This window comes from Hyperolius riggenbachi, chromosome 12 (assembly GCF_040937935.1).
Source record: "Hyperolius riggenbachi isolate aHypRig1 chromosome 12, aHypRig1.pri, whole genome shotgun sequence".
Classification (NCBI taxonomy): domain Eukaryota; kingdom Metazoa; phylum Chordata; class Amphibia; order Anura; family Hyperoliidae; genus Hyperolius; species Hyperolius riggenbachi.
In genome coordinates this window covers 238,055,846-238,082,809 of record NC_090657.1, presented here as the reverse complement: position 1 = coordinate 238,082,809, position 26,964 = coordinate 238,055,846, and the positions used below count along the sequence as shown (strand labels likewise).

The 26,964-nt window shown below is 46.7% G+C and overlaps 1 protein-coding gene across 6 annotated transcripts in view; it reads left to right on the top strand.

The window, feature by feature from the left end:
- TTYH2 (tweety family member 2) overlaps positions 1 to 26,964 on the top strand; it is a 170,255-nt gene that overhangs the window by 71,783 nt on the left and 71,508 nt on the right. The window contains exons 4-6 of one of the 6 annotated variants that reach the window (XM_068262559.1): positions 3,316 to 3,536; positions 7,015 to 7,110; positions 13,951 to 14,023. In XM_068262559.1, the coding sequence (XP_068118660.1) occupies positions 3,316 to 3,536; positions 7,015 to 7,110; positions 13,951 to 14,023 (390 nt within the window). Of the gene's footprint in view, positions 1 to 3,315; positions 3,537 to 7,014; positions 7,111 to 13,950; positions 14,024 to 26,014; positions 26,178 to 26,964 lie in introns of those variants that run through there. The other 5 variants (XM_068262563.1, XM_068262564.1, XM_068262561.1 and 2 more) reach the window with 5 other exon arrangements.

The window sequence follows — 26,964 nt, the reverse complement described above, 5'->3', positions numbered from 1 at the left end:
ATAGAGCAAGAGAGGAAGTTCTGAGTTCAGGTCCGCGTTAGGTGTGTGTTAGGTAATGTTCCCCTTGCTAGCAGAGCGTGTTGCTGGGGGCCACGCAGGACCTGTCACACCTGTCACATTGCTGCAGTAGTGTGGATGGGAGGTCGTTATCTGGAGATAGAGCAGTGTATGGAGAGGGCAGAGATGTGACATGCTCTGTACAGCTCAGGCTGGGATACGGATAGTGTAATGCCCTCCACACTCTCATTTCCTTTCTCTACAGTGCTGAATGCTCACTCTGGAGGCCACTGCCCCGCTCTCCTCCCTCCGGAGGCCACTGCCCAGACAGGCCAGCAGCTGGACAACGCCAACCCATTTCCCCCCCCCCCAGCGCAGTCTGCTGCTCAGTCCTAAATCCTCATCCTCCAGGGAATGCGTCCTGCTTCTCTCTCTGCCATCCTCCATCCCTGCACTGCCTTCATGGGGCTCTCCTTCCCTCCCAAACTTCCCCCTCCCTGTTCTGTATGTATTCTATCTTCTGTCTCTTTCCTGGTCTTCTGTTTTTCCTCCTCTCTCTGTATCTCCCTCTCCCCCATTCTCTCTCTCTCGGTCTCCCCGCCTTCTCTTTCATCCTTCTGACTCTTGAAATACGATAACAGAGGCGCCAAGTAGAATAAAATTAGTTAAAATTGTTAAAAAGGGGGGAAGTGGGTGGACTCACTTCCCTTCTGAAAAAAAGGCCGGACAATGGACAGGTTACTTACAGTCTAAAGTAACATTTATTAGTAATTTCAAAAGTGCAACGCTTTTCACGGGTAACAGTCCCGCTTCTTCAGGCAAACGATTTTTGGAGGGTGCAAAATCAGGTCATGAACCGGGAAGAGCGCTCTCTCTCTCCAGAACCCACTTCTGGAATTTGTGACTTTAAAGAGAACCCGAGGTGGGTTTGAAGAATATTATCTGCATACAGAGGCTGGATCTGCCTATACAGCCCAGCCTCTGTTGCTATCCCAAACCCCCCTAAGGTCCCCCTGCACTCTGCAATCCCTCATAAATCACAGCCATGCTGCTGACAAACAGCTTGTCAGAGCTGGCTGTGTTTATCTCTATAGTGTGAGTCTGCTGCTCTCCCCGCCTCCTGCAGAACTCCAGTCCCCGCCTGCATCCCTTCCCTCCCTGCTGATTGGAGGGAAGGGACGGGGGCAGGGACCGGAGCTGTGCAGGAGGCGGGGGAGCAGCTGATACTGACACTACAGATGTAAACACAGCCTCACAGCATGGCTGTGATTTATGAGGGATTGCAGAGTGCAGGGGGACCTTAGTGGGGTTTGGGATAGCAACAGAGGCTGGGCTGTATAGACAGATCCAGCCTCTGTATGCAGATAACATTCTTTAAACACACCTCGGGTTCTCTTTAAAGTCAGAAAACCACTGTGCCTGCGCAACCGCGCCCTTGCTTCCGCTGATGTCACCAGAAGTGTATTGCGCAGGCACAGTGGTTTTTCCGACATTAAAGGGGACAGAAGTATCGGTGAGTGGGTGCGCTGACACAGAAACTCTGCGGGGGACCACTAGAAGCACAGGTAAGTTAAACTCTTTTTTTCCCCCGACCCCTCCCTACAGTAGTCCTTTAAATCTGGTTTTCCGTATCTTTCAGCGGTCTCTAGGGACAGCTGTGCACACGCACGCTAGGTTCTTAGCTAACACAGCCCAGATCAATCTATGTTTTGTACGGAGCTTTAGACCAAATCCCGGCTCATCATTCATCTGCAAGTAATTGTAGACGTATTGACCACTGCGGTAATTTGTTTAAATTGTACAATGTTGGAACTCTCCGCATGTTTACAGAACAAAGCACTGTTGTCAACTTAAAAACTGCCCGTATTGATATATGTGCCGAACGATTACTTTTATCAGGCACTAGTAGAGGATGTTAAAGGGGAACTCCGCTTGGAACTAACGCTGCTCAGCAAGACTTTTTGGCATTTAATGCCATTCTCTTTATTTTGCAGCCAGCCTTTCTAATGATGAGCAATGGTGCCCGCTATGCAAACTGTGGCTACAAATAGTGGTCATGAAGCGCCCGCATTTCCATCATTTACAGGTGTAACATGGGAGTATGATAGTGAAGAGCATGGTAAGGTTTGCAGAGTTGGCGGTGGTTAGGCATTGGGGAAGGGGGGTAGGTTAAGTGTAGGCATCGGTGGTGGGGATCATTTAGGACCCTGTATTGTATTGTAGGAGGTGTTTGTAGGAGGTGGCTGGAAAGTGCACTGGTTAAGGGCTCTGCCTTTGACATGGGAGACCAGGGTTCGAATCCTGGCTAGGTCAAGTACCTATTCAGTAGGGAGTTCAAGGCAAGACTCCCTAACACTGCAGGGTGGCCTCCTGAGCGCGTCCCAGGGGCTGCAGCTCTTGAGTGCTTTGAGTCCGACAGGAGAAAAGCGCTATACAAATGTTCAGATTATTATTATTATTATTATTATTATTTGTTAGGGTTAGACATAGATGACGGGATTGTTTAGGGTTTGGCATCGGTGTAGGGGGGGGCTCGCTTAGGCATTGGTGGGGTGGGGGGTGATTGACGTTATGCATCATGGGGGAGGGGTTTTTAGGTTAGGAATCGGGGGCGGGGGTGTGGTTGTGTTGGGCACCGGTGGGGGGATCGGTTAGGGTTGGGCATCAGTGGGGGGGGGGGGGGGGTGCAGGTTAGTTAGGGGTAGGTGTCAGAAGAGGGCTGTTCAGGGTTTAGGCATTGGGAGGGGGCTGGTTAGAGTTAGGTGTCAGAAGGGGGCTGGTTAGGGTTGGGCATCAGCTGTGGGGCTTATTAAGGTAAGACATTGGGAGTGGGGGGTGGTTATGGTTAGGCACTGCCTGCCAGGTTATGGTTAGGCACTGCCTGCACTCCCTGTGGGTGTTTAGGTTTAGGCATCAGTAGAGGGAGGATCCTGCGTGGGGATAGGGTTAGGTTTAGTGATAGTAAAATTTCAGTAACATTTATAGATCTTGTAATATCAGAATTACCATAGTGGAATTCCCCGGTGCCCTTTTTGGATGTACACATCCTGAAATATCCAGAAAATCACCGGTACAGTCATTTGTGCCTTGGGGAGATAATCAAAAGCAATGTCTGGCTATTGGGTGTTAATCTAACCACATTTGGAAAGCAGTAATGTTCTATTTATGTGAGATGCATTTTAATTTCACATAAGTGTGCATGAAGTGACTCCGCCCACCAATGAGAGTGTAGCTGTTTCATGGTTGTGCAGTGGGGCTGTTGCCATCCGCACCAGTCTAAGTATTCTTCTTCTGATCTCGCCCACGTTTCGCCCGCAGGTGTCCGGCACCACCCACAAGATGAAGGAGAGTCTGGATCAACATCTGCTGCGTCTGAACGAGATATTCGCCACACACGGGGACTACGTACAGACCCTGCGCTTCATGAAACTCATGGCCAACAACGTGGTGTCACAGCTCAGCAGTCTGCCCAGCTTCCAGGTCACCAACGGACAGCTCTCTGCGTTCGCCAGACAGGTCAGCTTCATCGAGTATTACAGGTGAGGCTGACTGAACCTTCGGGCGACACTTAAAGAAGAACTCCAGTGAAAATACTGTAATCAAAAAGTGCTTCATTTTTACATTAATTATGTATAAATGATTTAGTCGGTGTTTGCCCATTGTAAATTTCTTCCTCTCCCTGATTTACATTCTGACATTTATCACATGGTGACATTTTTACTGTTGGCAGATGATGTCAGTAGAAGGAGATGCTGCTTGCTTTTTTGGCAGTTGAACCCAACTGTAAACAGCTGTTATTTCCCACAATGCAACAAGGCTCTCACAGTGCTTTGTCAGAACCCTGGTCCTGACATTACACTATGGGAGGAGTTTCACCACAATATCAGCACAACGCCCCCAGATGATCTGTTTGTGAAAAGGAAAATATTTCTCATGGGAAAGGGGGTGTCAAGTTCAATTCTTGGTTATGGTTTCTCTTTAAAGTGGGATGACACGCCATATTAACTAAAAAAAATAAAAAATCATCCATTAAGAAATGACAATTTTTTTTTTGTTCTTACCTATGCTGCTGTTTTTAGTGTTGCGAACGGTCAGCTTTAAAGAGAACCAGAGACGAAGCACCCTCATATATTTTACCATATATATATCAGTGGGAACATTAGAGAAAACACCCACCTTGCTTTCTGTTTCATTCTGCACTGCACAGCCCGCTTCTAATCAGCCCTGATAAAATCCCCTACTGAGTATTCATTCTGGGTTTGCTCAGGAATATTTATAGCTCAGTCTGTGTTTTCTCATGTCTTTTCAAGTCCAAGCCTGCCCCCTGCTGGCTCTCCTCAGGAATCATTATAGCTGAGTCATTATAGCTGAGTCATTATAGCAAAGCCAGACTGAATGCTCAGTCGGGGATTTGATCAGGTCTGATAAGAAACAAGCTGTGCAGTGCAGAATGAAACAGAGAGCAGGGTAGGTGTTTTCTCTAATGTTCCCACTGATATGTATGGTAAAATACATGAGGATGCTTTGTCTCTGGTTCACTTTAAGAGAAATGTGGTATGAAAAAAAAGAATATTTCTGCTGGCTTCCTGTTTCTCTGTGACATCACTTCTGCCCCTTTTTTCCCCCCAGTGCAGTGTTAATTGTACCTCCTGCTACCACAGCTTACTGCCCCTCCCACAGCAGACATCGCCTAGACAACAGGCTTACATCACTGTGTAACCTCTTCAGAAGACAGGAGGGGGAGGGATTCAGTTACTTTTTTGGCCATTAGCCAAGTACCCAAGGGACTATAGATTGTGGAAATCTACTGACAAACAATCGTTCTACTATCTATTAAGCGTTTTGAAAAGGCAGATGAAGGTTACGCTAACAATTGGATTGTTAAACGATGGATAACGTTCTGTAGACTTTAGCGGAAACATTGTTTAAAGATCTATACATATATATGAGTGTCGTTAAACAATCGGTTCCTTTGTGATCCATCATAACTGTCTTTTAAAACGAATGATCATCGCCGTACATCGGCCGTCTTTTACTGGTGTTTGCCACTTTTTCGTGTAGTGATATTTACACAATGTTGGCTGGAACGAATGTTAATCTGTCAAAATGGCATAGAGAATCTTAAAGAGAACCTGTACTGAGTAAAAATATTTATAATAAACACATGAGGTAACTTCAAATGAACATTACATAGTTACCTTGCCATCAGTTCCTCTCAGCAGCTCACCATTTTCTTCTGACAATAATCCCTTCCAGTTCTGACAATATTTTGTCAGATCTGAAATATATCAGTTGCTGTCAGTAAAATATCAGTTGCTGTCAGTTATAGCTGAGAGGAAAACTGATGTACCAGGTAATGTCCATGTTTCCCTATGGCTCAAGTGGGCGATGTTACAGTTTAACTGTGTGCTGACCAGAAAGCTGTTATGGGTAATGGCCATTTTCAAAATGGAGGAAGGAAAATTCCCTTGATCACAGTGAACAAACAGGACGCGGGACAGGAGAAAGACACTGAGGAGTAGACTACATGGAAGGTAAGTATGACTTGTGTATGCTTATTTTGACGTAATTTTCAGTTCAGGTTTTCTTTAAGTTGGTATGGACCCACAGTGTCCTTATCTTATTCGAAATAGGAAGCTTTGTCTTATGCATGCTGAGATAAACTTGTTACTGTAGCTGAAGTAAAAAAAACTTCCCACAATCCCGCTGACACTGCACTGTTCCTGCAGTTAGGCAAAGGCACCCAGACCAGGTAAAAAATAAATATTTTTGGATGTTACAACGCCCTTTTAATAGTTGTATTCAGGAGTTTGGCCAACATAGGAACCACAGACATCAATAGGTGAAACCAGTAAGATGTAAACTCTGTGTACATTATAGGTCTACCTTCACCAGGATAGGCTTGGGGGATGCAAATGATTTGTTCATTGTTATTGTATCTGCTGGCAACTTTTGAAGTGTAATTTGGCCTCAGGAATATATAGGAGGGACCCTAAGAATAAAAAGTATACAAGCTAAGTCCAACCCTATGTAGACCACTGACCGTTCTCACAGTCTCACCTGAGTTTTAACCTCCCTAGCGCAGAGGCGCCGGAGGCCACCACTCAGGCCCTGCTGGGCCGATTTGAATAATTTTTTTTGAAGCACGCAGCTAGCACTTTGCTAGCTGCGTGTTTCTCCGATCGCCCCCCATCCACCCCCCCCCGCCCCTCAGACCCCGTGCGCTGCCTGGCCAATCGGTGCCAGGCAGCGCTGAGGGGTGGATCGGGGACTCCCTATGACGTCACGGCGTCGATGACGTCATTCCGTTCGTCGCCATGGCGACGGGGAAAACCCTCAAGGAAATCCCGTTCAGAACGCGATTTCCTGACGGGCAAAGGCGCCAGCGGCGCTCGGAAGGGTGGGTGGGAATCGGAAGGGAGGGGGGGATCATATAGCTAGTGCTAAGCTAGCTACATGCGGCTGCGCATAATCAAAACGCCCAGCAGGTTAAGGTGGCCATACACACACTGATCAGAGAGGGATCTATTCCTACCGCACACAGCACATCGATTTTCAATCCATTTCAGCAGGAAATCTGTTGAAAATTGATCGAACCACCGGGTTGCACTGCTTGATGTAGCGCAATGCTGTGGGCCGTTGCACTATGCGGCCATGCTGCTTTTCAGATGGGCAGGGGGCTTAGCATTGGGGAGGTGAAAGACCTCACCAAAGCCGGATCATCCACTAGGCAACTTAGGCAGTTGCCTAGGACCTGATGGACGTCCAGGGGCCCGACTGCCACATTTTCTGTCTCCTGTTCGCCACCTTACGTTATAAAAGAAGCCAGGTGGCCAGCAGGGGGAGCCAATTCTTGTATCTTGCCTTGGGCCCCATTTCATGTTAATCCTTCTCTGGACAGCACCGACTAGTAGTGCATTTAGCACTGGTGGGAAGGTTATGATGCGTGTAGCAGAACAAGTATGCTGTGTTGGTCAGGCCTTTTAGAAGTTTCTTCTTCATGTTGTGTCTCCCTAGGTGGCTCTCCTATCTCCTTCTATTCATCGTGGACCTGCTGATCTGCCTGGCGACGTGTTTGGGATTGGCCAAGCGATCCAGATGTCTCCTAGTCACGTGAGTACACAACACAACAGCACATCGGGAATGTATGGGGCGTCTGTGAGCAACAAGCTGACCACTGCTATGAACTGATGTTGCATTCGGGCAAATCCCCAACATCTTTCATTAGCTTTGGCTGGGTGGCTTGACGGTCTTAGAGCAGAAAGATTTAACCTCCCTGGCGTTATTTCCACATTTTAGCTTCTGAAAGCCGTGCAATTTTTTTCTCAAGCTTTTCGACCCTAAAATCATACCGCTAGATAGATCTGTGGCAGCCCTGCACATTACTCACCTCCCATGGATCCAGCTCGGGGTTACCGCTCTGAGTTGCAGATTTCTGGCCCGAGCATGACTCGGGATTACCGTTAAGGTGGCCATGAATCTATCGAATTGGGGGCCGATTGACCACCGGATTCAATAATTATTATTGAATTGGATTAATATCGATGCCACTAAGAGCTGGAATTGGTTGCATGCATTGATCAGACTTGCTGCAAGTTGTCGGGCCGTCTGGGTTTATTGGGTGTGCGGCGATAACGCCGAGCGATACCAGGATGAATGCGACAAAACAATCGGCGCCGTCTTCCCTAATGTCAGATGTACAACATCCCCCTCATCTCCCCCAGCCTCCCTCGTGCACTATACCTGTCCGTGTCCACCAGTGGCTCCATCATCCCTCCATACACACCAGCGCACCAGATGCCGGCGTACCCTTGGGCGCCTGTGTGATGTCACATGGAGCCCGGAGCCAGTGCCGGACACGGACAGGTAGAGTATAGTGCACCCGGGGGAGGGGGGACATTTGACATTAGGGGGGGACAGCGTCGGGTCAGCGAGGAGGTGGAGACGGCGTTCCTGAACAATTTTAGCATGTAGTTACGGCGCCATCTAGGGGTGACCTCCCGCACAGCATGACTAGGAACATTACAGCCAAGCCACACCCACTGCAGGTTCCCCACTGTAACTTCCAGACAAGCCTTTATGGGATACTTCTGGTGGTCTCTTCTCTTCCCACCATCCTAATCATATTTATAAAGACACACACATCTATATATAGAAGTTAAGCCAATTAAAACGCCCCTTAAGTGCAGCCGGCTCTGTAAATGTGCAGCAGTTAAGTGATTGCATTGGCCGAGCCGGCGTTAGGCGATGATAATTGGCTCGTTAGGGTGTGCTGGAAGCCTTTCTTGTCTCGGAGCGTGGGAAACACGTAATCAGAGCAGCAGATAGAGGCAGTGAGGCTTTCCATCTGTTCCCGGGATCCCCCTGGGACGCTCTGATTACCGGTTCCTGCCTCTCCCCCTCCTCCCAACGCTGCACCCATGGATTTCGGATCATCTTGTTTGGGATGGGGAGGGAGAGAGTCGGTATCAGGGCACAGATAGCAGCTATTAGCACAGGAGACAGGTCTGCAGCAGCCATGAATAATACAGGAGGGAGAGAGATAGGCCTGAGTGCTTCTGCCTGGATTCAGACCACACAGATAAGATACAACATGGGAAGGGCACCGCATGCTCCTTCTCACTACAGGCGCTTGTTCATTTTTTCAAGCGCTGGCAATTTTTTAAAATCGCCTTGAAAGCCAGAGCTATGGAGTTGGAGTCGGATGATTTTGTACAAAATCCACAGCCCTGGTAAGTATTAGACTAAGGAGTCGAGGAGTCGGAGCCATTTTGGGTAACTGGAGTCAGAGTTGTAGTCGGAAGATTTTTGTACCGACCCCACAGCCCTTACACCATGCTTTCCTATGCGCTAGTTCAGATTGGGGCGTTCCGTTGGCTTTCCGATCTGAAAATCGTTGCATGGACATTTTTCGGGGCGATTCCGCCTCAATGGAAGGTATAGGAAAAATGCAAACGTTCACAAAATCTGTTTGAGCAGCGATTGCGTTCCCGTTTTTAAGAATAAATACATTGTATTTATTCTTTTCCGGGTCCAAGAGGTTACTTCCTTACTTGCATCAGGGAGTGAATTAAAAAAAACGCGCCATCCACCCAAGCGCCGGGAATCGAAAAAAAAATCACATCTAAAAACTGACGCAATAGGAACGCAATGTGAACAAGGTCTTAAAGTGGAGCTGAACTTTTGCACAGGACAGAAGGGAAAACACAGAGAAATTCACCCTGTATGTATTTAAAGACTTTAGCCTGTCTAATTCCCCCTCATCTGGGACTAATCACTAGTTGTAATTTGATCCTCTCCTGTGTCACATGACTGCCATGGCAGAGATGGCAGATAAGGCCATGTGAAAGCACAGGCTGTAAACAATATGTCTGCTTCCATGAATCAGGAAGGAGAAACTGTGCAGATTTATTTTAGGGTTGGTATCAGCTGTAACAAAGAAATGTTTTTTTGTTTAAAGGTCATTATGCTGTTGTGTATCTTTTAGAGCAGTGAGGACGTTCTGAGTTCAGGTCCACTGTAAAGGACAGCTGAAGCGAGAGGGATATGGAGGCTGCCATATTTATTTCCTTTTAATCAATTCTAGCTGCCTGGCTGTCCTGCTGATCCTCTGCCTCTGATACTTTCAACCACAGCCCCTGAACAAGCATGCAGCAGATCAGGTGTTTCTGACATTATTGTCAGATCTGACAAGATTAGCTGCATGCTTGTTTCTGGTGTTATTCAGATACTACTGCAGCCAAATAGATCAGTAGGGCTGCCAGGCAACTGGTATTGTTTAAAAGGAAATACATATGGCAGCCTTCATATCACTCTCACTACAGTTGTCCTTTAAAGGGAACCTGAACGGAGAGGAGTTTGGAGGTTTGCCATATTTATTTCCTTTCAAAGCGGAGCTGAACTCAGGACTTCCTCTCTACTCTTAAAGAGGAACTCCAATGAAAATAATGTATTAAAAAAGTGCTTCATTTTTACAATAATTATGTATAAATGATTTAGTCAGTGTTTGCCTATTGTAAAAGCTTTTAAATCCCTGATTTACATTCTGACATTTATTACCTGGTGACATTTTTACTGTTGGCAGGTGATGTAGCTGCTGCATGGTTTTTGGCAGTTGGAAAGAGCTGTAAGCAGCCATTTCCCACAATGCAACAAGGCTCACAGACAGGAAACTGCCAAGAGTACCCCAGTCCTCAGAATTTCTTTGTAGGAGGTGTTTCACCACAATATCAGCCATACAGCGCCCCCTGATGGTCTGTTTGTGAAAAGGAATATATTTCTCATGTAAAAGGGGGTATCAGCTACTGATTGGGATAAAGTTCAATTCTTGGTTGGAGTTTCTCTTTAAAGATAAGAAATGGCATGATAACCTCTAAAGAAAAACATTTATTTGTTACAGCTGATACAAATCCAGCAATAAATCTGTAAAAACCCTGCAATAATCCTGCAGTGTGTCTTCTACCTGCTTTCATTAAAGGAGAAATATTAAAAAATTAACAAATTATTTATTTGTTACAAATAACGTATTTACAAATTAGTTGCTCTGCTGAGGACTGCCGAGATTCCTCTGCTGACACAGCTGAGAGATCAAATTGCACTTGTGGTTAGTCACGTATGAGAGGGAATTAGACAGGCTAAACTATCTAAATACATACAGGGTGCAATTATCTGTTTTCCTTCTGTCCTGTGCAAGAGTTCAGGTCCACTTAAAACAATACCAGTTGCCTGGCTGTCCTGCTGATCACTTGGGCTGCAGTAGTGGCTGAATCACACACCTAAAACAAGCATACAGCTAATCCAGTCAGACTTCAGTCAGAGCATCTGATCTGCTGCATGCTTGTTCAGGGGCTGTATGGCTTAAAGTATTAGAGGCAGAAGATCAGCAGCACAGCCAGGGAATGTGCATTTCTTAAAGGACACCTGAAGTGGGAGATATATTGAGGCTGCCATATTTACAGTTGGGTTTATAAATGGTTCTAATTTTGGTTCTGTACATTACCACCATGAATTTTGAATTAAACAACTCTGATTCAATTGAATTGCAGACTTTTAGCTTCCATTCAGTGGATTGAACAAAACGATTGCATAAATGTCCACGTATGCGTGCACACACGCAACTTGCTTGGCCCACAATGCAATGCGGTTCACAGACAGGAACTGTTAGGACCATGGTCATGACATCACACTGTGGGAGGGGTTTCACCACAATATCAGCCATACAGAGCCCACTGATGATCCGTTTGAGAAAAGCAATAGATTTCTCATGGGAAAGGGGGTATCAGCTACTGATTGGGATGACGTTCAATTTTATGATAAAGTCCCTCTTTCTGGTTCTTGGTCTACGTGAGGAGGAGGATCTCTGAAGAATTGCGTGATACAGACAAGCTTTCTAAGCACAGTCGTTGTGTGAGCAGAGGAAAAAGAATGGTCTGTCAGAGGCGTATCTAGAGGGGTACACGCATGACTTGTGCCATGGGCGCCACAGCACCATGTGCGCCATGGCTGCCTCCTCCTCCCTCATGCTTCACCAATATACTGAAGGATGCCTCTCAGGCATTTGTACCTGCTCTTATACTGGAGGACATCTCTCACTACCTATACTGGGGGGTCTACTTATACTGGGGGACACCTGCCAAATCTATACTGGGGTGGTTACTTATACTTAGGGGAACCTCTTATTACCTATACTGAGGGACTATACTGGGGGATACCTCTTACCACTTGTGCTAAAGAAGGTTACTTATGCTAGGGAGAAATCTCTAATTACATATACTGGGAAGGCAGCGTAAACATGGGTCTACTAATACTGGGTGAGCTACCTCTGGCTACCTATACTAGGGTGCTACCTCTGGTTACTTTTAAACAAACCATGATGAGATAAGAAATGAGGTGGGTATGGCCCGGGCAAACAAAAGTATAATAGTCACCAAATATAGTCAAAATACAAAAACTTTATTATTAATTGCATATGTAATAGAAAGGATTAAAAATATGCCCCCCGGCCTCCCCCACAATCCCCTCCCTCCTGCCTCTGATGTAAACACGGATCCAGTCAGCCCCAGCATGCACATTCACACATACCAACATACATACAAAACTGTATAGCCATACAAACAAAGCTAAAAAAATGTATGTCTTTGTTATTGGATCCAGAAAAAATGTGTATATTCAGGCCAATCCTGAGTATGTTGTGATGGGCAAAGGTCTTTGCTGTGCCCAAAGTTCCTATTTTTCAATCAGATTGGTATAAGCAGAAAGATTATCCATCCGGAAACATACAATATAGGCACAACAAGGGGTTAGTCCAGCCTCTGATTGAATATCACTCCAGTGTTAGTAAAGATGCAGCATGCAGGCAATCCCTCAGCCAAGCCCTCTGATTAACGTGAGATTTCTGGCATATGCAGCAGTTCAAGCCAAATAATGCAATAATCAAATTCCAGTAACTAAAGCATCTTATATATGTTGTATAACTCAGGCAGATGCTCACACAGTATCAGCTTGATAATGGCAGTCCACATACACAAACAAGAGTCATGCCCGTGGGGCTGCTTACGTGTCCAGAATGAAGATGCTGGGATGCAGTGTAGCCATACTTGCTACTCGTGGTATGGCCAGGATTAGTGCCTGAAATGAATGTGGTATCCAGTGTGGGGAAAAAACAGAGGCTCAGTCCGTACTTGATGGTGTCCCACAGTGAGTGTGCCGGGCTGGCTGGAGAGCGGGGAGAGAACTCCCGGACAGGCTTGGGAGGAGGCGGTGTGGCGGCCGGGACGCAGTCCAAGCGTCCTCTACCGGTTTCGCCGGACTTCCGGCTTCCTCTGGAGGTTCGTCAACTTCCTGTGTCCCGCTGATTTTATTCCCCCATCGGCGGGACGCGCCCAGCCGGTCAGCCACGCCCGCCCCCGCCAGCGGCCAATGCCGGGCGAGGGGGCGGGGCGGGCGGACACAGCGGACAGGCGCAAAAGCAACCTGCCCGATACGTCCGCCAAGCCCCGCCCCCACGCCCGACGCGCCGCCGGAGGGGGCAGGCGAGACCAGGATGCACAGCCACGCACATCCAGCAGAGGGGGAAAAGGAAACATAAATCAGAGGGCAATTGCGTAAGGTATATAAACGTCATTGATTCATGCATACCTCAAACACACAATATCCCCATTTAATTTCTGGTTACTTTTACTTGGGGGTTAACTCTGTACCCCTATACTGGGGAGACTTGTATCATTGCAAGAAAATAAGCTGTTATTATGGGACAAGGTGGTCTGATGGGGGGAGGGGGGTGCAATATCAGTGTTTTCCATAGGTGCTATGTCTCTGAGATACGCCCCTGGTTCTGGTAATGGTTACCGCTATGTAAAGCACGTATAGAGGCATCCACTACTATTACAGCGCTAACAAACAGCTAATACATTTCACATCGAATATTTGAACCATAACTTTGTATTCTATGCTGTGCACGATCTGGCTTTGCCGCTGCCTATGTTACCTGCTGTGCTGGTTGGGGGTGGTGGGTGGGCCAGTTTAGTTGGAGTCCATGGGGTTATATTGTTTTGTTATATGTAACTTTGTTGACAAATCAGTAAAACTGTTTTTCAAATCCCCCATAAAATCAGCTAATGCAGTGACTGTAGGAGGCCCCTTAGTGGCCAGGGATCCTGGTGCGGTTGATGCAATTTTTTTAAGCCAAATTTTTGTCTTCTGAAAATAGATGAATCAGATTCAGATTCTGCCAAGTTTGATTGGTTCATTGTTAAGTAGCATAAAATTGCTATAAAATTAGCATCAGCTTGAATAATTAGCATGCCATTGACCATCACAACGCATAATGGGGTAATGTTTACAAACAGCCGGCAGCCAGAGGGGGTCTCTGGGCTCTTCGGGGGTATGAGGTGTTTGTGGGCTGGTATTGTATATTACTATATTATGTAATAAGCATTGTGTTTTGTATTGCAGGATGCTGCTGTTTGGGCTGGTGACGATGTTACTAAGCTGGACGTCCCTGGCACTGGACACCTCCACCGCGGTGGTGAGTTTGCATCCTTCTGGATATTCTTCATTAAAGAGGAGCTGTCGCGGAAATCTTAAAATTTAAAACGCATACAAAAAGTTAATTTCTTCCAGAGTAAAATGAGCCATAAATGACTTTTCTCCTATGTTGCTGTCACTTACAGTAGGTAGTTGAAATCTGACATTACCGGCAGGTTTTGGGCTAGTCCATCTCTTCATGGGGGATTCTCAGCATGGCCTTTATTCTTTATAAAGACATTCCCTGAAAAGGATTTATACAAAGATACTGGCCAGCTTCCCTGCTCACTATACAGTTTTTTGGCAGTTGGACGGAGCAACTGCCATTCACTAAGTTCTTTTAAAAATAAAGAAAACCCTGAGAACCCCCTATGAGAAGATGGACTAGTCCAAAACGTGTCGGTAATGTCAGATTTCTACTGCTTACTGTTAGTGACAGCAACAGGAGAAAAGTAATTTATGGCTCATTTTACTCTGGAAGACACGTACTTCTTATTTGTATGTGTTTACATGTATTTTAAATTGTACGATTTTCGCGACAGAGGTCCTTTAAAGTGGTGCTTAATGAAACTGTGCCCACAAACCTAAACTGAGAAGTATATGGATTTTTCCTTTTAAAATAATACCAGTTGCCTGACTCTCCTGCTGATCCTGTGTCTCTAATACTTTAAGCCACAGCCCCTGAACAAGCATGCAGATCAGGTGCTCTGACTGAAGTCAGACTGAATTAGCTGCATGCTTGTTTCAGGTGTGTGATTCAACCACTATTGCAGCCAAAGGGATCAGCAGGACTGGCAGGCAACTGGTATTGTTTAAAAGGAAACATCCACATCCCTTTCAGTTTAGGTTCCCTTTAACAGTCAATTGGGGTTCACTTTAGTTACGTCAAGTAAGAGGTGATTTCTGATTGGTTGCTTTTGAGAGTGTCCCAGTTCTTCTTCTGGCCAGGACACGATCTGCATGGAGCTTGTATGTTCTGAGTAAATTTGTCTGGGTTTCTTCCAAGCTATTTAGTTTCTGCGCACATCCAATAACAAAACTGGCAGCTTAAATGACTTGCCCAAAAACCACTGTGCCTATAAAGTAACCAGGACATTGGATTGGGAGTTACTCAAGGGACTGTTGGTAAAGAGGAGAGTTCAGTGTTCAGCATTGATCTTTGCTGAAAGGCTGGTCCTGGGCTACGTCCTCTTTAAAGTGTAACCGTCATTCCTAAAATCAAAAATCAATTATTTGTTTTTATCTGGTAAAGAAGTAATAAGGCTGCTAACCCGGCAATCCAAAAGGTAAAATCACTATTACTTTTCTTGTTGATCATTCCCCAGTTTACCTGACTCTTATTTGGTACACACAAAATTTGGTACACAAAAAGGAAGTTGCAGGGCATGCTGGGTTGTCCTTTTTTGCTTCTCTATTTCCCTTCAGACTTAACTAATGCAGCCTGATTGGCTGAAGCCTCTTTCCCTCCTGTTTTCCACCCCCACACCTCTGTTCCTCCCTGATTGGCCAATATTTCTCATGCTGAGACAATGCACTTTCTATAGTGGAGGGCGGGCAGTGCATACACAATCAGGCAGAGGAGAGTAAGGGAGGAAATAACATCAGGATTGGCTTCAAAATAGCCACAGTTAAAATAGGAAATGCTAAGGATTTTCTCTTTTTTTTTACTGTAGAAAAATCACTAAAATCAAAATGTGCACAGTGCAATACATGTGTTATGTAAGTAGAGCAAGTATTTATCTACTTCTATATATGTGGGGGCCAGGAGGAGCTGCTGGTATGAGGTTTTTACCCCCCACACACTGCATCTATCATTTTTACCAGATCCTTTTGGTTCTGGTATCCTTTAATAAAATGTTATGAGAGGCTAAGGGGCACTAGTCTAATTGAGAGGACACAGCAGGAATCCTCATAAGGAACAGCTCTCCAATCACAGTACCCTCTTACAGCACGAAGCATTGTGAGTGGCAGTGCACAGAACGCAGCATTATGGGGGGGAGGGGGGGTGTGGCAGTGCACAGAATGCAGCATTATGAGGGAGTGGCAGTGCACAGAACGCAGCATTATGAGGGAGTGGCAGTGCACAGAATGCAGCATTATGAGGGAGTGGCAGTGCACAGAATGCAGCATTATGGGGGAGTGGCAGTCCACACAATGCAGCATTATGAGGGAGTGGCAGTGCACAGAATGCAGCATTATGAGGGAGCGGCAGTGCACACAATGCAGCATTATGAGGGAGCGGCAGTGCACAGAATGCAGCATTATGGGGGAGTGGCAGTGCACAGAATGCAGCATTATGGGGGAGTGGCAGTGCACAGGATACAGCATTATGGGGGAGTGGCAGTGCACAGAATGCAGCATTATGGGGGAGTGGCAGTGCACAGAATGCAGCATTATGGGGGAGTGGCAGTGCACAGAATGCAGCATTATGGGGGAGTGGCAGTGCACAGAACGCAGCATTATGGGGGAGTGGCAGTGCACAGAACGCAGCATTATGGGGGAGTGGCAGTGCACAGAATGCAGCATTATGAGGGAGCGGCAGTGCACACAATGCAGCATTATGAGGGAGTGGCAGTGCACAGAACGCAGCATTATGGGGGTGTGGCAGTGCACAGAATGCAGCAATATGGGGGTGTGGCAGTGTACACAATGCAGCATTATGGGGGAGTGGCAGTGCACAGAATGCAGCATTATGGGGGAGTGGCAGTGCACAGAATGCAGCATTATGAGGGAGTGGCAGTGCACAGAATGCTGCATTATGGGGGAGTGGCAGTGCACAGAATGCAGCATTATGGGGGTGTGGCAGCGCACAGAATGCAGCATTATGGGGGAGTGGCAGCGCACAGAATGCAGCATTATGGGGGAGTGGCAGTGCACAGAATGCAGCATTATGGGGGAGTGGCAGTGCACAGAATGCTGCATTATGGGGGAGTGGCAGTGCACAGAATGCAGCATTATGAGGGAGTGGCAGTGCACACAATGCAGCATTATGGGGGAGTGGCAGTGCACAGAATGCAGCATTATGGGGGTGTGGCAGTGCACAGAATGCAGCATTATGGGGGTGTGGCAGTGCACACAATGCAGCATTATGGGGGGGTGGCAGTGCACACAATGCAGCATTATGGGGGGGTGGCAGTGCACAGAATGCAGCATTATGGGGGAGTGGCAGTGCACAGAATGCAGCATTATGAGGGAGTGGCAGTGCACATAATGCAGCATTATGGGGGAGTGGCAGTGCACAGAATGCAGCATTATGGGGGAGTGGCAGTGCACAGAATGCAGCATTATGGGGGAGTGGCAGTGCACACAATGCAGCATTATGGGGGGGTGGCAGTGCACAGAATGCAGCATTATGAGGGAGTGGCAGTGCACATAATGCAGCATTATGGGGGGGTGGCAGTGCACACAATGCAGCATTATGGGGGGGTGGCAGTGCACAGAATGCAGCATTATGGGGGAGTGGCAGTGCACAGAATGCAGCATTATGAGGGAGTGGCAGTGCACATAATGCAGCATTATGGGGGGGTGGCAGTGCACAGAATGCAGCATTATGGGGGAGTGGCAGTGCACAGAATGCAGCATTATGAGGGAGTGGCAGTGCACAGAATGCAGCATTATGGGGGAGTGGCAGTGCACAGAATGCAGCATTATGAGGGAGTGGCAGTGCACAGAATGCAGCATTATGGGGGAGTGGCAGTGCACAGAACGCAGCATTATGAGGGAGTGGCAGTGCACAGAACGCAGCATTATGAGGGAGTGGCAGTGCACAGAATGCAGCATTATGGGGGAGTGGCAGTGCACAGAATGCAGCATTATGGGGGAGTGGCAGTGCACACAATGCAGCATTATGGGGGAGTGGCAGTGCACACAATGCAGCATTATGGGGGGGTGGCAGTGCACAGAATGCAGCATTATGGGGGAGTGGCAGTGCACAGAATGCAGCATTATGAGGGAGTGGCAGTGCACATAATGCAGCATTATGGGGGTGTGGCAGTGCACAGAATGCAGCATTATGGGGTAGTGGCAGTGCACAGAATGCAGCATTATGAGGGAGTGGCAGTGCACATAATGCAGCATTATGGGGGAGTGGCAGGGCACAGAATGCAGCATTATGGGGGAGTGGCAGTGCTCAGAATGCAGCATTATGGGGGAGTGGCAGTGCTCAGAATGCAGCATTATGGGGGAGTGGCAGTGCACAGAATGCAGCATTATGGGGGAGTGGCAGTGCACAGAATGCAGCATTATGGGGGAGTGGCAGTGCACAGAATGCAGCATTATGAGGGAGTGGCAGTGCACAGAATGCAGCATTATGGGGGAGTGGCAGTGCACATAATGCAGCATTATGGGGGAGTGGCAGTGCACACAATGCAGCATTATGGGGGTGTGGCAGTGCACACAATGCAGCATTATGAGGTTGTGGCAGTGTACACAATGCAGCATATGGGGGAGTGGCAGTGCACAGAATGCAGCATTATGGGGGAGTGGCAGTGCACAGAATGCAGCATTATGGGGGAGTGGCAGTGCACAGAATGCAGCATTATGGGGGAGTGGCAGTGCACAGAATGCTGCATTATGGGGGAGTGGCAGTGCACAGAATGCAGCATTATGAGGGAGTGGCAGTGCACACAATGCAGCATTATGGGGGAGTGGCAGTGCACAGAATGCAGCATTATGGGGGTGTGGCAGTGCACAGAATGCAGCATTATGGGGGTGTGGCAGTGCACCCAATGCAGCATTATGAGGGAGTGGCAGTGCACAGAATGCAGCATTATGGGGGAGTGGCAGTGCACAGAATGCAGCATTATGGGGGTGTGGCAGTGCACAGAATGCAGCATTATGGGGGGGTGGCAGTGCACCCAATGCAGCATTATGAGGGAGTGGCAGTGCACCCAATGCAGCATTATGAGGGAGTGGCAGTGCACAGAATGCAGCATTATGGGGGAGTGGCAGTGCACAGAATGCAGCATTATGGGGGCGTGGCAATGCACAGAATGCAGCATTATGGGGGAGTGGCAGTGCACAGAATGCAGCATTATGAGGGAGTGGCAGTGCACACAATGTAGCATTATGGGGACGTGGCAATGCACAGAATGCAGCATTATGGGGGAGTGGCAGTGCACAGAATGCAGCATTATGAGGGAGTGGCAGTGCACAGAATGCAGCATTATGGGGGAGTGGCAGTGCACATAATGCAGCATTATGGGGGAGTGGCAGTGCACACAATGCAGCATTATGGGGGTGTGGCAGTGCACACAATGCAGCATTATGAGGTTGTGGCAGTGTACACAATGCAGCATTATGGGGGAGTGGCAGTGCACAGAATGCAGCATTATGGGGGAGTGGCAGTGCACAGAATGCAGCATTATGAGGGAGTGGCAGTGCACAGAATGCAGCATTATGGGGGAGTGGCAGTGCACAGAATGCTGCATTATGGGGGGGTGGCAGTGCACAGAATGCAGCATTATGGGGGAGTGGCAGTGCACAGAATGCAGCATTATGGGGGTGTGGCAGTGCACCCAATGCAGCATTATGAGGGAGTGGCAGTGCACCGAATGCACCATTATGGGGGAGTGGCAGTGCACAGAATGCAGCATTATGGGGGTGTGGCAGTGCACACAATGCAGCATTATGGGGGAGTGGCAGTGCACACAATGCAGCATTATGGGGGAGTGGCAGTGCACAGAATGCAGCATTATGGGGGAGTGGCAGTGCACACAATGCAGCATTATGGGGGAGTGGCAGTGCACACAATGCAGCATTATGGGGGAGTGGCAGTGCACAGAATGCAGCATTATGGGGGAGTGGCAGTGCACAGAATGCAGCATTATGGGGGAGTGGCAGTGCACAGAATGCAGCATTATGGGGGCGTGGCAGTGCACAGAATGCAGCATTAAGGGGGGCGTGGCAGTGCACAGAATGCAGCATTATGGGGGCGTGGCAGTGCACAGAATGCAGCATTATGGGGGCGTGGCAATGCACATGTGGCAATTCACAGCATGCCGTGCGGCTTTGCACTCTAGTGAACAAGTTCCACTGTGTGGAAGAGAATTTGTGCTGATTCTGCATTTCAGGTGAAATACTGAACAAATTCTTGCATGGGGACTGCTGATAACCGGTTCTCTTTGAAGAAATATCCAAAGAAAGTGTTAAGTCTCTCCACATCCCCGTAAAGGGGGGAGGGGCTTAGAGCGATTTACATCAAGCCGAGCGTTAATCAGAGCAAGAAGCCTCCAGTGTGCTCTGTGGCTCAGCTTCCTCCGCAGCGCTACATCTGCAGTGCTGGAATCTCCAGGAACTAGTTGCTATCGCAGTGCAGGTCAGAGAGACAGGACAGTATTGCTTTCCATAGTCTGTTATTATCAGACGTTGATTTCATTACATCCTCAGTAAGGGCCTGAGCCTAGTAACACACTTGTATCTGCTTTTCAGCATCTGTAACATTGATGTGCTGCTGAAAAGCGGACACAACTGCGTTAGTGGGCTCCGGCCCTTCCTGTACGAGTGGCAGCTTTTTAAATTCAAAGAAAATGCCAAAAGCTTGTTTAAAATGTTCCATAGCCCAGAACAACTCGGCAGAGGGCTCTTTTCCACTATGAAAAGTGATCACAATCGCATTTCAGTTTCCACTATGCGATTGCGATTGAGCTTTTGTACTGAGTATAGTACAGCTCAATTGCATTCAAAACGCGGCAGAACCACGATTGTGCTTGGACCAAAATTGCTATCGGATCGCACTAAGGGCTCTTTTCCACTATGAATCGCAATTGTAATCGCAATCGCATTTCAATTTCTACTATGTGATTTAAGATTTAAGATTGCGATTTAGCTACTATACGCAGTATAGTAGAGCTCAGTTGCATTCAAAACGCGGCAGGACGACGATTGCGCTTGGACCAAAATCGCGACGCAATCTGATCGCACTAATGGAAATTGCTGCTGCTGTTTTCATTAATTGAATATACTTTGCGTTTTGTGATCCGTTAGCAATCGGAATCACATTGCAAGGTCGTGGAAAAGGGCCCTGAAGGTGTTAACAGCAGCAGGGCCAGTTCTAGCTACACTGGGGCCCTGGGGCAAAAGTAACTTGGGGGGGGGCGCGCCTCGACACCACCCTTGCAAGCAAACGCCTACAAGGCCTCTGAGCCATCTGCCAGGCCCAATATACCCCCCCCCCCCCGCGCGTCCCATCACACAATATCATTAGGTGTTTATCATATACAGTATCCCCTAAAAAGCATTTTTGGTGTTCCCAATATTCACCCCCTTTTCCTGTACAGAGTAACACACACAGCATCCCCTGTCATGGGTCACCATAGCTGGAAGGGAGGAGGGGCACCTTGGGGGGCCCCGCACAGGCTCTGTGGCCCTGGGGCAATTGCCCCCTTTGGAGTTAAATCCCGCATGATGCAGAAAATACAGAACTATTATTATTATTATTTAGTATTTATATAGCGCCGACATATTACGCAGCGCTGTACAGTGTATATATATATTTTCTTGTCACTAACTGTCCCTCAAAGGAGCTCACAATCTAATCCCTACCATTGCCATATGTCTATATTATGTAGTGTAAGTACTGTAGTCTAGGGCCAATTTTTAGGGGGAGCCAATTAACTTATCCGTATGTTTTTGGAATGTGGGAGGAAACCGGAGTGCCCGGAGGAAACCCACGCAGACACGGAGAGAACATACAAACTCTTTTGCAGATAGTGCCCTAGCTCGGATTCGAACCAGGGACCCAGCGCTGCAAGGCGAGAGAGCTAACCACTACGCCACCGTGCTGCCCAACTAACTATAACTGGCCAGTGAAATGGATAACATCTGTGGTCATTTTCAGATGCTGTGTGAAGATTTGGGAAGAGTCTTTGTCTTTCTATTCTCTGCGTGATAAAGGCAAAGTTTTGTGTTAAATAGGCTGCTATTCTAGGACTCAGCTGTATCTCCTCGGTGGTCCTTTTCATCTAACCTCTCCCAGGATTCCCCAGTGATGAGATTTGTCCCTCGTCCCACGGGGGTCCTGGGGTCACCGCCTAATGGACCAGACTCTCTTTGTCCTCGCAGGAGCCTCCCCGGGGCCTTTTAAGCAGATTACTAAGTGTCCATTTAATTCACATCCTTCGGTTAATGCCCATGTCCTTGATGTCATTTTTACGGATGTCCTTGTCAGAACAAAGCTCTGTTAGGCCATATATGAAAAGGAGTTAGGAATCTTTCGCCCTCCCTATCTACCTGCCACCAAGACAGACTCTCCATACTCCATCACCGCCACTAAAAACGACAGTCGATGAATGGAGGATATAAAAACTGAGTTGACATATTCAGTATGGCAGGGAACACACTTGCAGGGTTGTTTTACCCTGCAGTGGCCGGTCTCCATCAGCTTTTGCGTTCGCTTTCTCCGTGAACGTATTGCCGCAATCGTTATGCGTTTTTACCATGTTTGCGGCAGCGTATACTGTATGCGAACGCACGTGTCATGCAGGAAAATGCGAAAAGCTGTTCGATTTAACAATGTGCGGTAAATCGCAAACAAATGGTCACGACGAGCATTTCTCACTTGAGGCTATTGACTTCCATAGCCTGTGGAATTGTGTGCGTTTTGCCGCAATCGCATCTAGTGTGTTTCCTGCCTACAGGATGTGCTTCCTGCTAAAAGAATAACTATAGTGATAATAACATAATAAATAAAATTGCTATTTATTTTTACAATAACAATATTAATCTATAGATTATTTACCCACTGTTTGCCCATTGTAAAATCTTTCCTCTCCCCGATTTACAATATGAAATAAATAAATGACATTTATCACAGGTAGTGACCTCTTTAGTCCTGTCAGGTGCATCACTGCTGAATGTTTGTTTACTGAGAGTTCTGAAGCCAGTGCAAAATAAATCTGATGTCCCAGAATGTGTGGGGGTGGGCTAAGCATCACGAGAGGGCGGGGCTACATACAAATATATATATATATATATATATATATATATATATATATATATATATATATATATATATATATATATATATATATATATATATATATATATATATATATATAGTATTCCTGATGCTTAAACCAGGATAATGACCATTAAAGTGGGCGTTCTTCTATGTGCTAAGACAGCAGTTTTACTTTTCTGTTCTTACCTCTTCAAATATACAGACAAACCAGAGGGTTGTAGCTCAAGCTTCCTCAAGATTAAAATTTGTAAACACAATCAGAAGAGATGTCAAGTAAAACCAGAGGGGGGTTTCTCTGACCTGCTCAATTCAGAAGCAGAGTTCAGATGCAGCCACTAGATAGAGTATGAATAGTATACATGGTGCCCATATATTTGTGTAACGTAACGTTAAATGACAATAACGTTATTGTACTTTTGCTAGACTGTCATTTTCTGTCATCACTTTTTGTTTTTTTTGCTGAGGTTGCTGAAAAAACAACATGACCCTTTGTGAACTGAGATGACAGTGGGGAGATAGTTACTGTGGTTCAATTCCTTCTTCTCATTGGCCAACAACACTGCAAATCATAATGCTGATTTGGCACCTAGTATAGTCAGCGAGGTATTATCTGAAGTGAGAGGGATATTGATTTCCTTTTAAACAATGCACATTGCCTGGCTGTCTTGCTGATCCTCTGACACTAAAGCTGGCCATACACTAGGCCGATTACCCGCCAATCGACAGCAGGTTCGATCACTGGGATCGAATCTGCTGTCACATTGTTAACGCTCAACGCTAAATTTTGATCTATTTCGTCCCGAAATAGATCGATCCCTTTGTGCGGAAAATTACCGTCGATCGCCCGTGGGTAGTGAGCGCGTCGCTAGCGGCATACGATCGACGCAGGTATACATTACCTGAAGCTGGCTCCCGGCATCTTCTCCGCATCACCTCCCGGCTCCCGGCTGGCATCTTCTCCGCATCACGACATCCGCGTATAACTTCCTGTGTCACTGCAGTGACAGCGGAAGTACAAATAGAGGGCGCTCTATTTGAACTTCCACTGTCACTGGAGTGAAAGAAAGTTATACGCGGATGTCGTGATGCGGAAGGTGATGCGGAGAAGATGCCGGCCGGGAGGTGATGCTCAGAATATGGGGGGACAGCGGCAGCTCAGCAGATTGTGAACGGTTTCGGGCTGCAATCGATTCACAATCTGTTTGCAGTAAAGGCAGCCATACGATCCCTCTCTGATCAGATTCCATCAGAGAGGGATCTATCTGTTGGTCGAATCTGATGGCAAATCGACCAGTGTATGGCCACCTTAATACTCTTCGCCATAGACCCTGGACAAGCATGCAGCAGATCAGGTGCTCCGACTGAAATCTGACTGCATTTGCTGCATGCTTGCTTCAGGTGTGTGATTTAGACACTGCTGACGGATGATGGAGCAGCAAGGGGCCAGGCAACTGGTATTTTTTAAACGGAAATAAATAATACAGCCTCCATAGCCCTCTCACTTCAGCTGTCCTTTTTCGCAGCTACTAGCCACTGCTAAGGATCATGGGAATTGTAGTTCTATGGTTAGTAGGCAATTGATGAAGAATGCAGCAGTAATCTCACCCAATAGTAATCCCACTGCTAAGATGGTGCAGTTCTTATAGAAAGATGATGTCATCATCATGTTAAAAACGAATGTTAGGGTATCTGCATGCATTCATTTCAACGTTTTAAACTGAACCTGATCTATGGAGGGTCAGCAATATGTATGCTAGATTTTCCAAGACTCTAGATTTCCTATTTACAGTAAGACCTGACTTGTGTACAGAGACCGAGATATGATTATTCCAGGATTTAACGGAAAAAACAATAATATTGAGTAGCAGGCTATTGCATGCCAGCCTGATCACACTGCAAGCAGTCCTGCTGTAATGTGGACCTGAACTCTTGCATAGGACAGAAGGAAAACAGAGGAATGCCCCCTGTATGTATTTAGGGAGTTCAGCCTGTCTAACCCCCCTCATCTGTGACTAATCACAACTGTAATTTAATCTTAGCTACGTCAGCTTGCTGCCCCTGCAGAGCAGCTAATTTGCAAACAGGATGTTAACCCTATGTTCTGCATCCATGAATGCAGGAAGTAGACACACTGCAGATTTATTGCAGGATTTCTATCAGCTGTAACAAAGAAATGTTTTTTTTTCTTTAAAGGTTATTCAGCTGTTGCTTATCTTTTAGAGAAGAGAGGAAGTTCTGAGTTCATTTGCGTTCGGTCTTTTCAGCATACAGGTTGTGCTCGAGATTTACCGTATGTCCGTCGCGCGGCAAGACATCCGCGGACGACATTTGTGCTCATAAAATCGCGCCATCCATTTTTCTCCCCCTCCCCCCGCGCTCCGACGTCTTTCCCTTCCCCGCGATGCTCTTAGCGGTGATAAAGGAGATTTATATTGAGTCCCATCTGTGCTGCAGCGTCTCCCCAGCGCTCCCGAGTGGATTGTGTCACCGCTGAGCCACACATCTCCCGCTGCTCCGGGGGTGATCGGGTCACACATGTGGCATCTGGGCGAGATGTATCGATCGTACGTAAGACCTTTAGCCTGTCATACATTACCCTGATTACCAATTAACTAATTAGAAAGATGGAGGCATTCCTCTGATGCTGCTGTTTTGTCACCTGGAGAAGGATGTGAAGCCCTGGCCATCATCATATCGGGAACAGAGGATATTATTGCAGGAATTGGGGGGTATGCACTAAACTGCATTAAAGGGGCACTATTGCTAAATGTATCTATTTTAGATCCTTTAGCATACATATGTGTTGTTGGAGGATTGTTTTATCACATTATGCCCTCTTTTGCGAATGTTTTTTTTCCTGTCAATAAACATTTAGAGACATGCATTGACGTCAGTTGTTTTACCTTTCCGACGCCAATGCAGCCTATACCATTCTGAAAGGGGGAGGCATCTTGTCCTGTATAGTGAGTGGCCGTTATTTTCCACCCCTCTGGCCATCTCATGTATTTTTGCCCAACTTGTAACTGCTCTATCGAGCAGTTACTTAGCTTACAGCAGCCGCCGTAAAGAGATGGACACAGCCTCCTCCGTGCTGGGTACTATGTTGTGAGTGGCTGTGTGTAAGCTGCCCGGCCGCCAAGGACCCCTTTTCCTATGCAGGCAATGAAACGGACACCTATTGTTGTCAGTTTCCATGGTAACCTGACCGGCTTCTTGCTCAGCGCAGGCTTGCGGTGGCGGCATCAAAGAGCCCACACAAGCCCTGTAGCTGTGTGATGCTCTTGTTTGCAAATTGATGCACATTCATTTATTTCATTTCTGCAAAGTATTTTTAAAGGATTTTTTTAGCTGAGAAAGGATATACATATATATATATATATATATATATATATATATATATATATATATATATATATATATATATATATATATATATATATATACACACATATATAAATACACAAGTGATATAGATATATATGTATTCCAAGTGATTTGCGTACATGGAGATATATAAAAACACATGCAAAACGCATATGTGTTTTGTATATGCAAATGCAAGCACACTAAAAGCGCAGTTAAAACGCACAAAAAACGCACACAACATTTTGTTGTGCGCTTCCATGTAGTATAAGCGCTCACCCACACAATCTGCCCATAGTATTTATCCTCCTACTACATGGATCTGGTAAAATACGCCAATTAAAATTGGATATATGTTCCAGGCTGGCTGGTTTCTATGACTGGCTAGTTTCCTGTTATTTACCAGCTACTTCCTGTGAAATATAAGTCCCGCCTCCTCATGGAAAAACATGTTTTGTACTGCCAGGAAAGGGTTAGATTTTGTGTATGTTTTAAGGTTATGGTTTTGACAGTTAAGGGGCCCATACACTGGTGGATTCCAGCCTTCGATCGGCCGAATTGATAGATCGGAAATAGATTGTCCGATCGATTTGTGGCCGATTTTGATCGATTTGATCTAT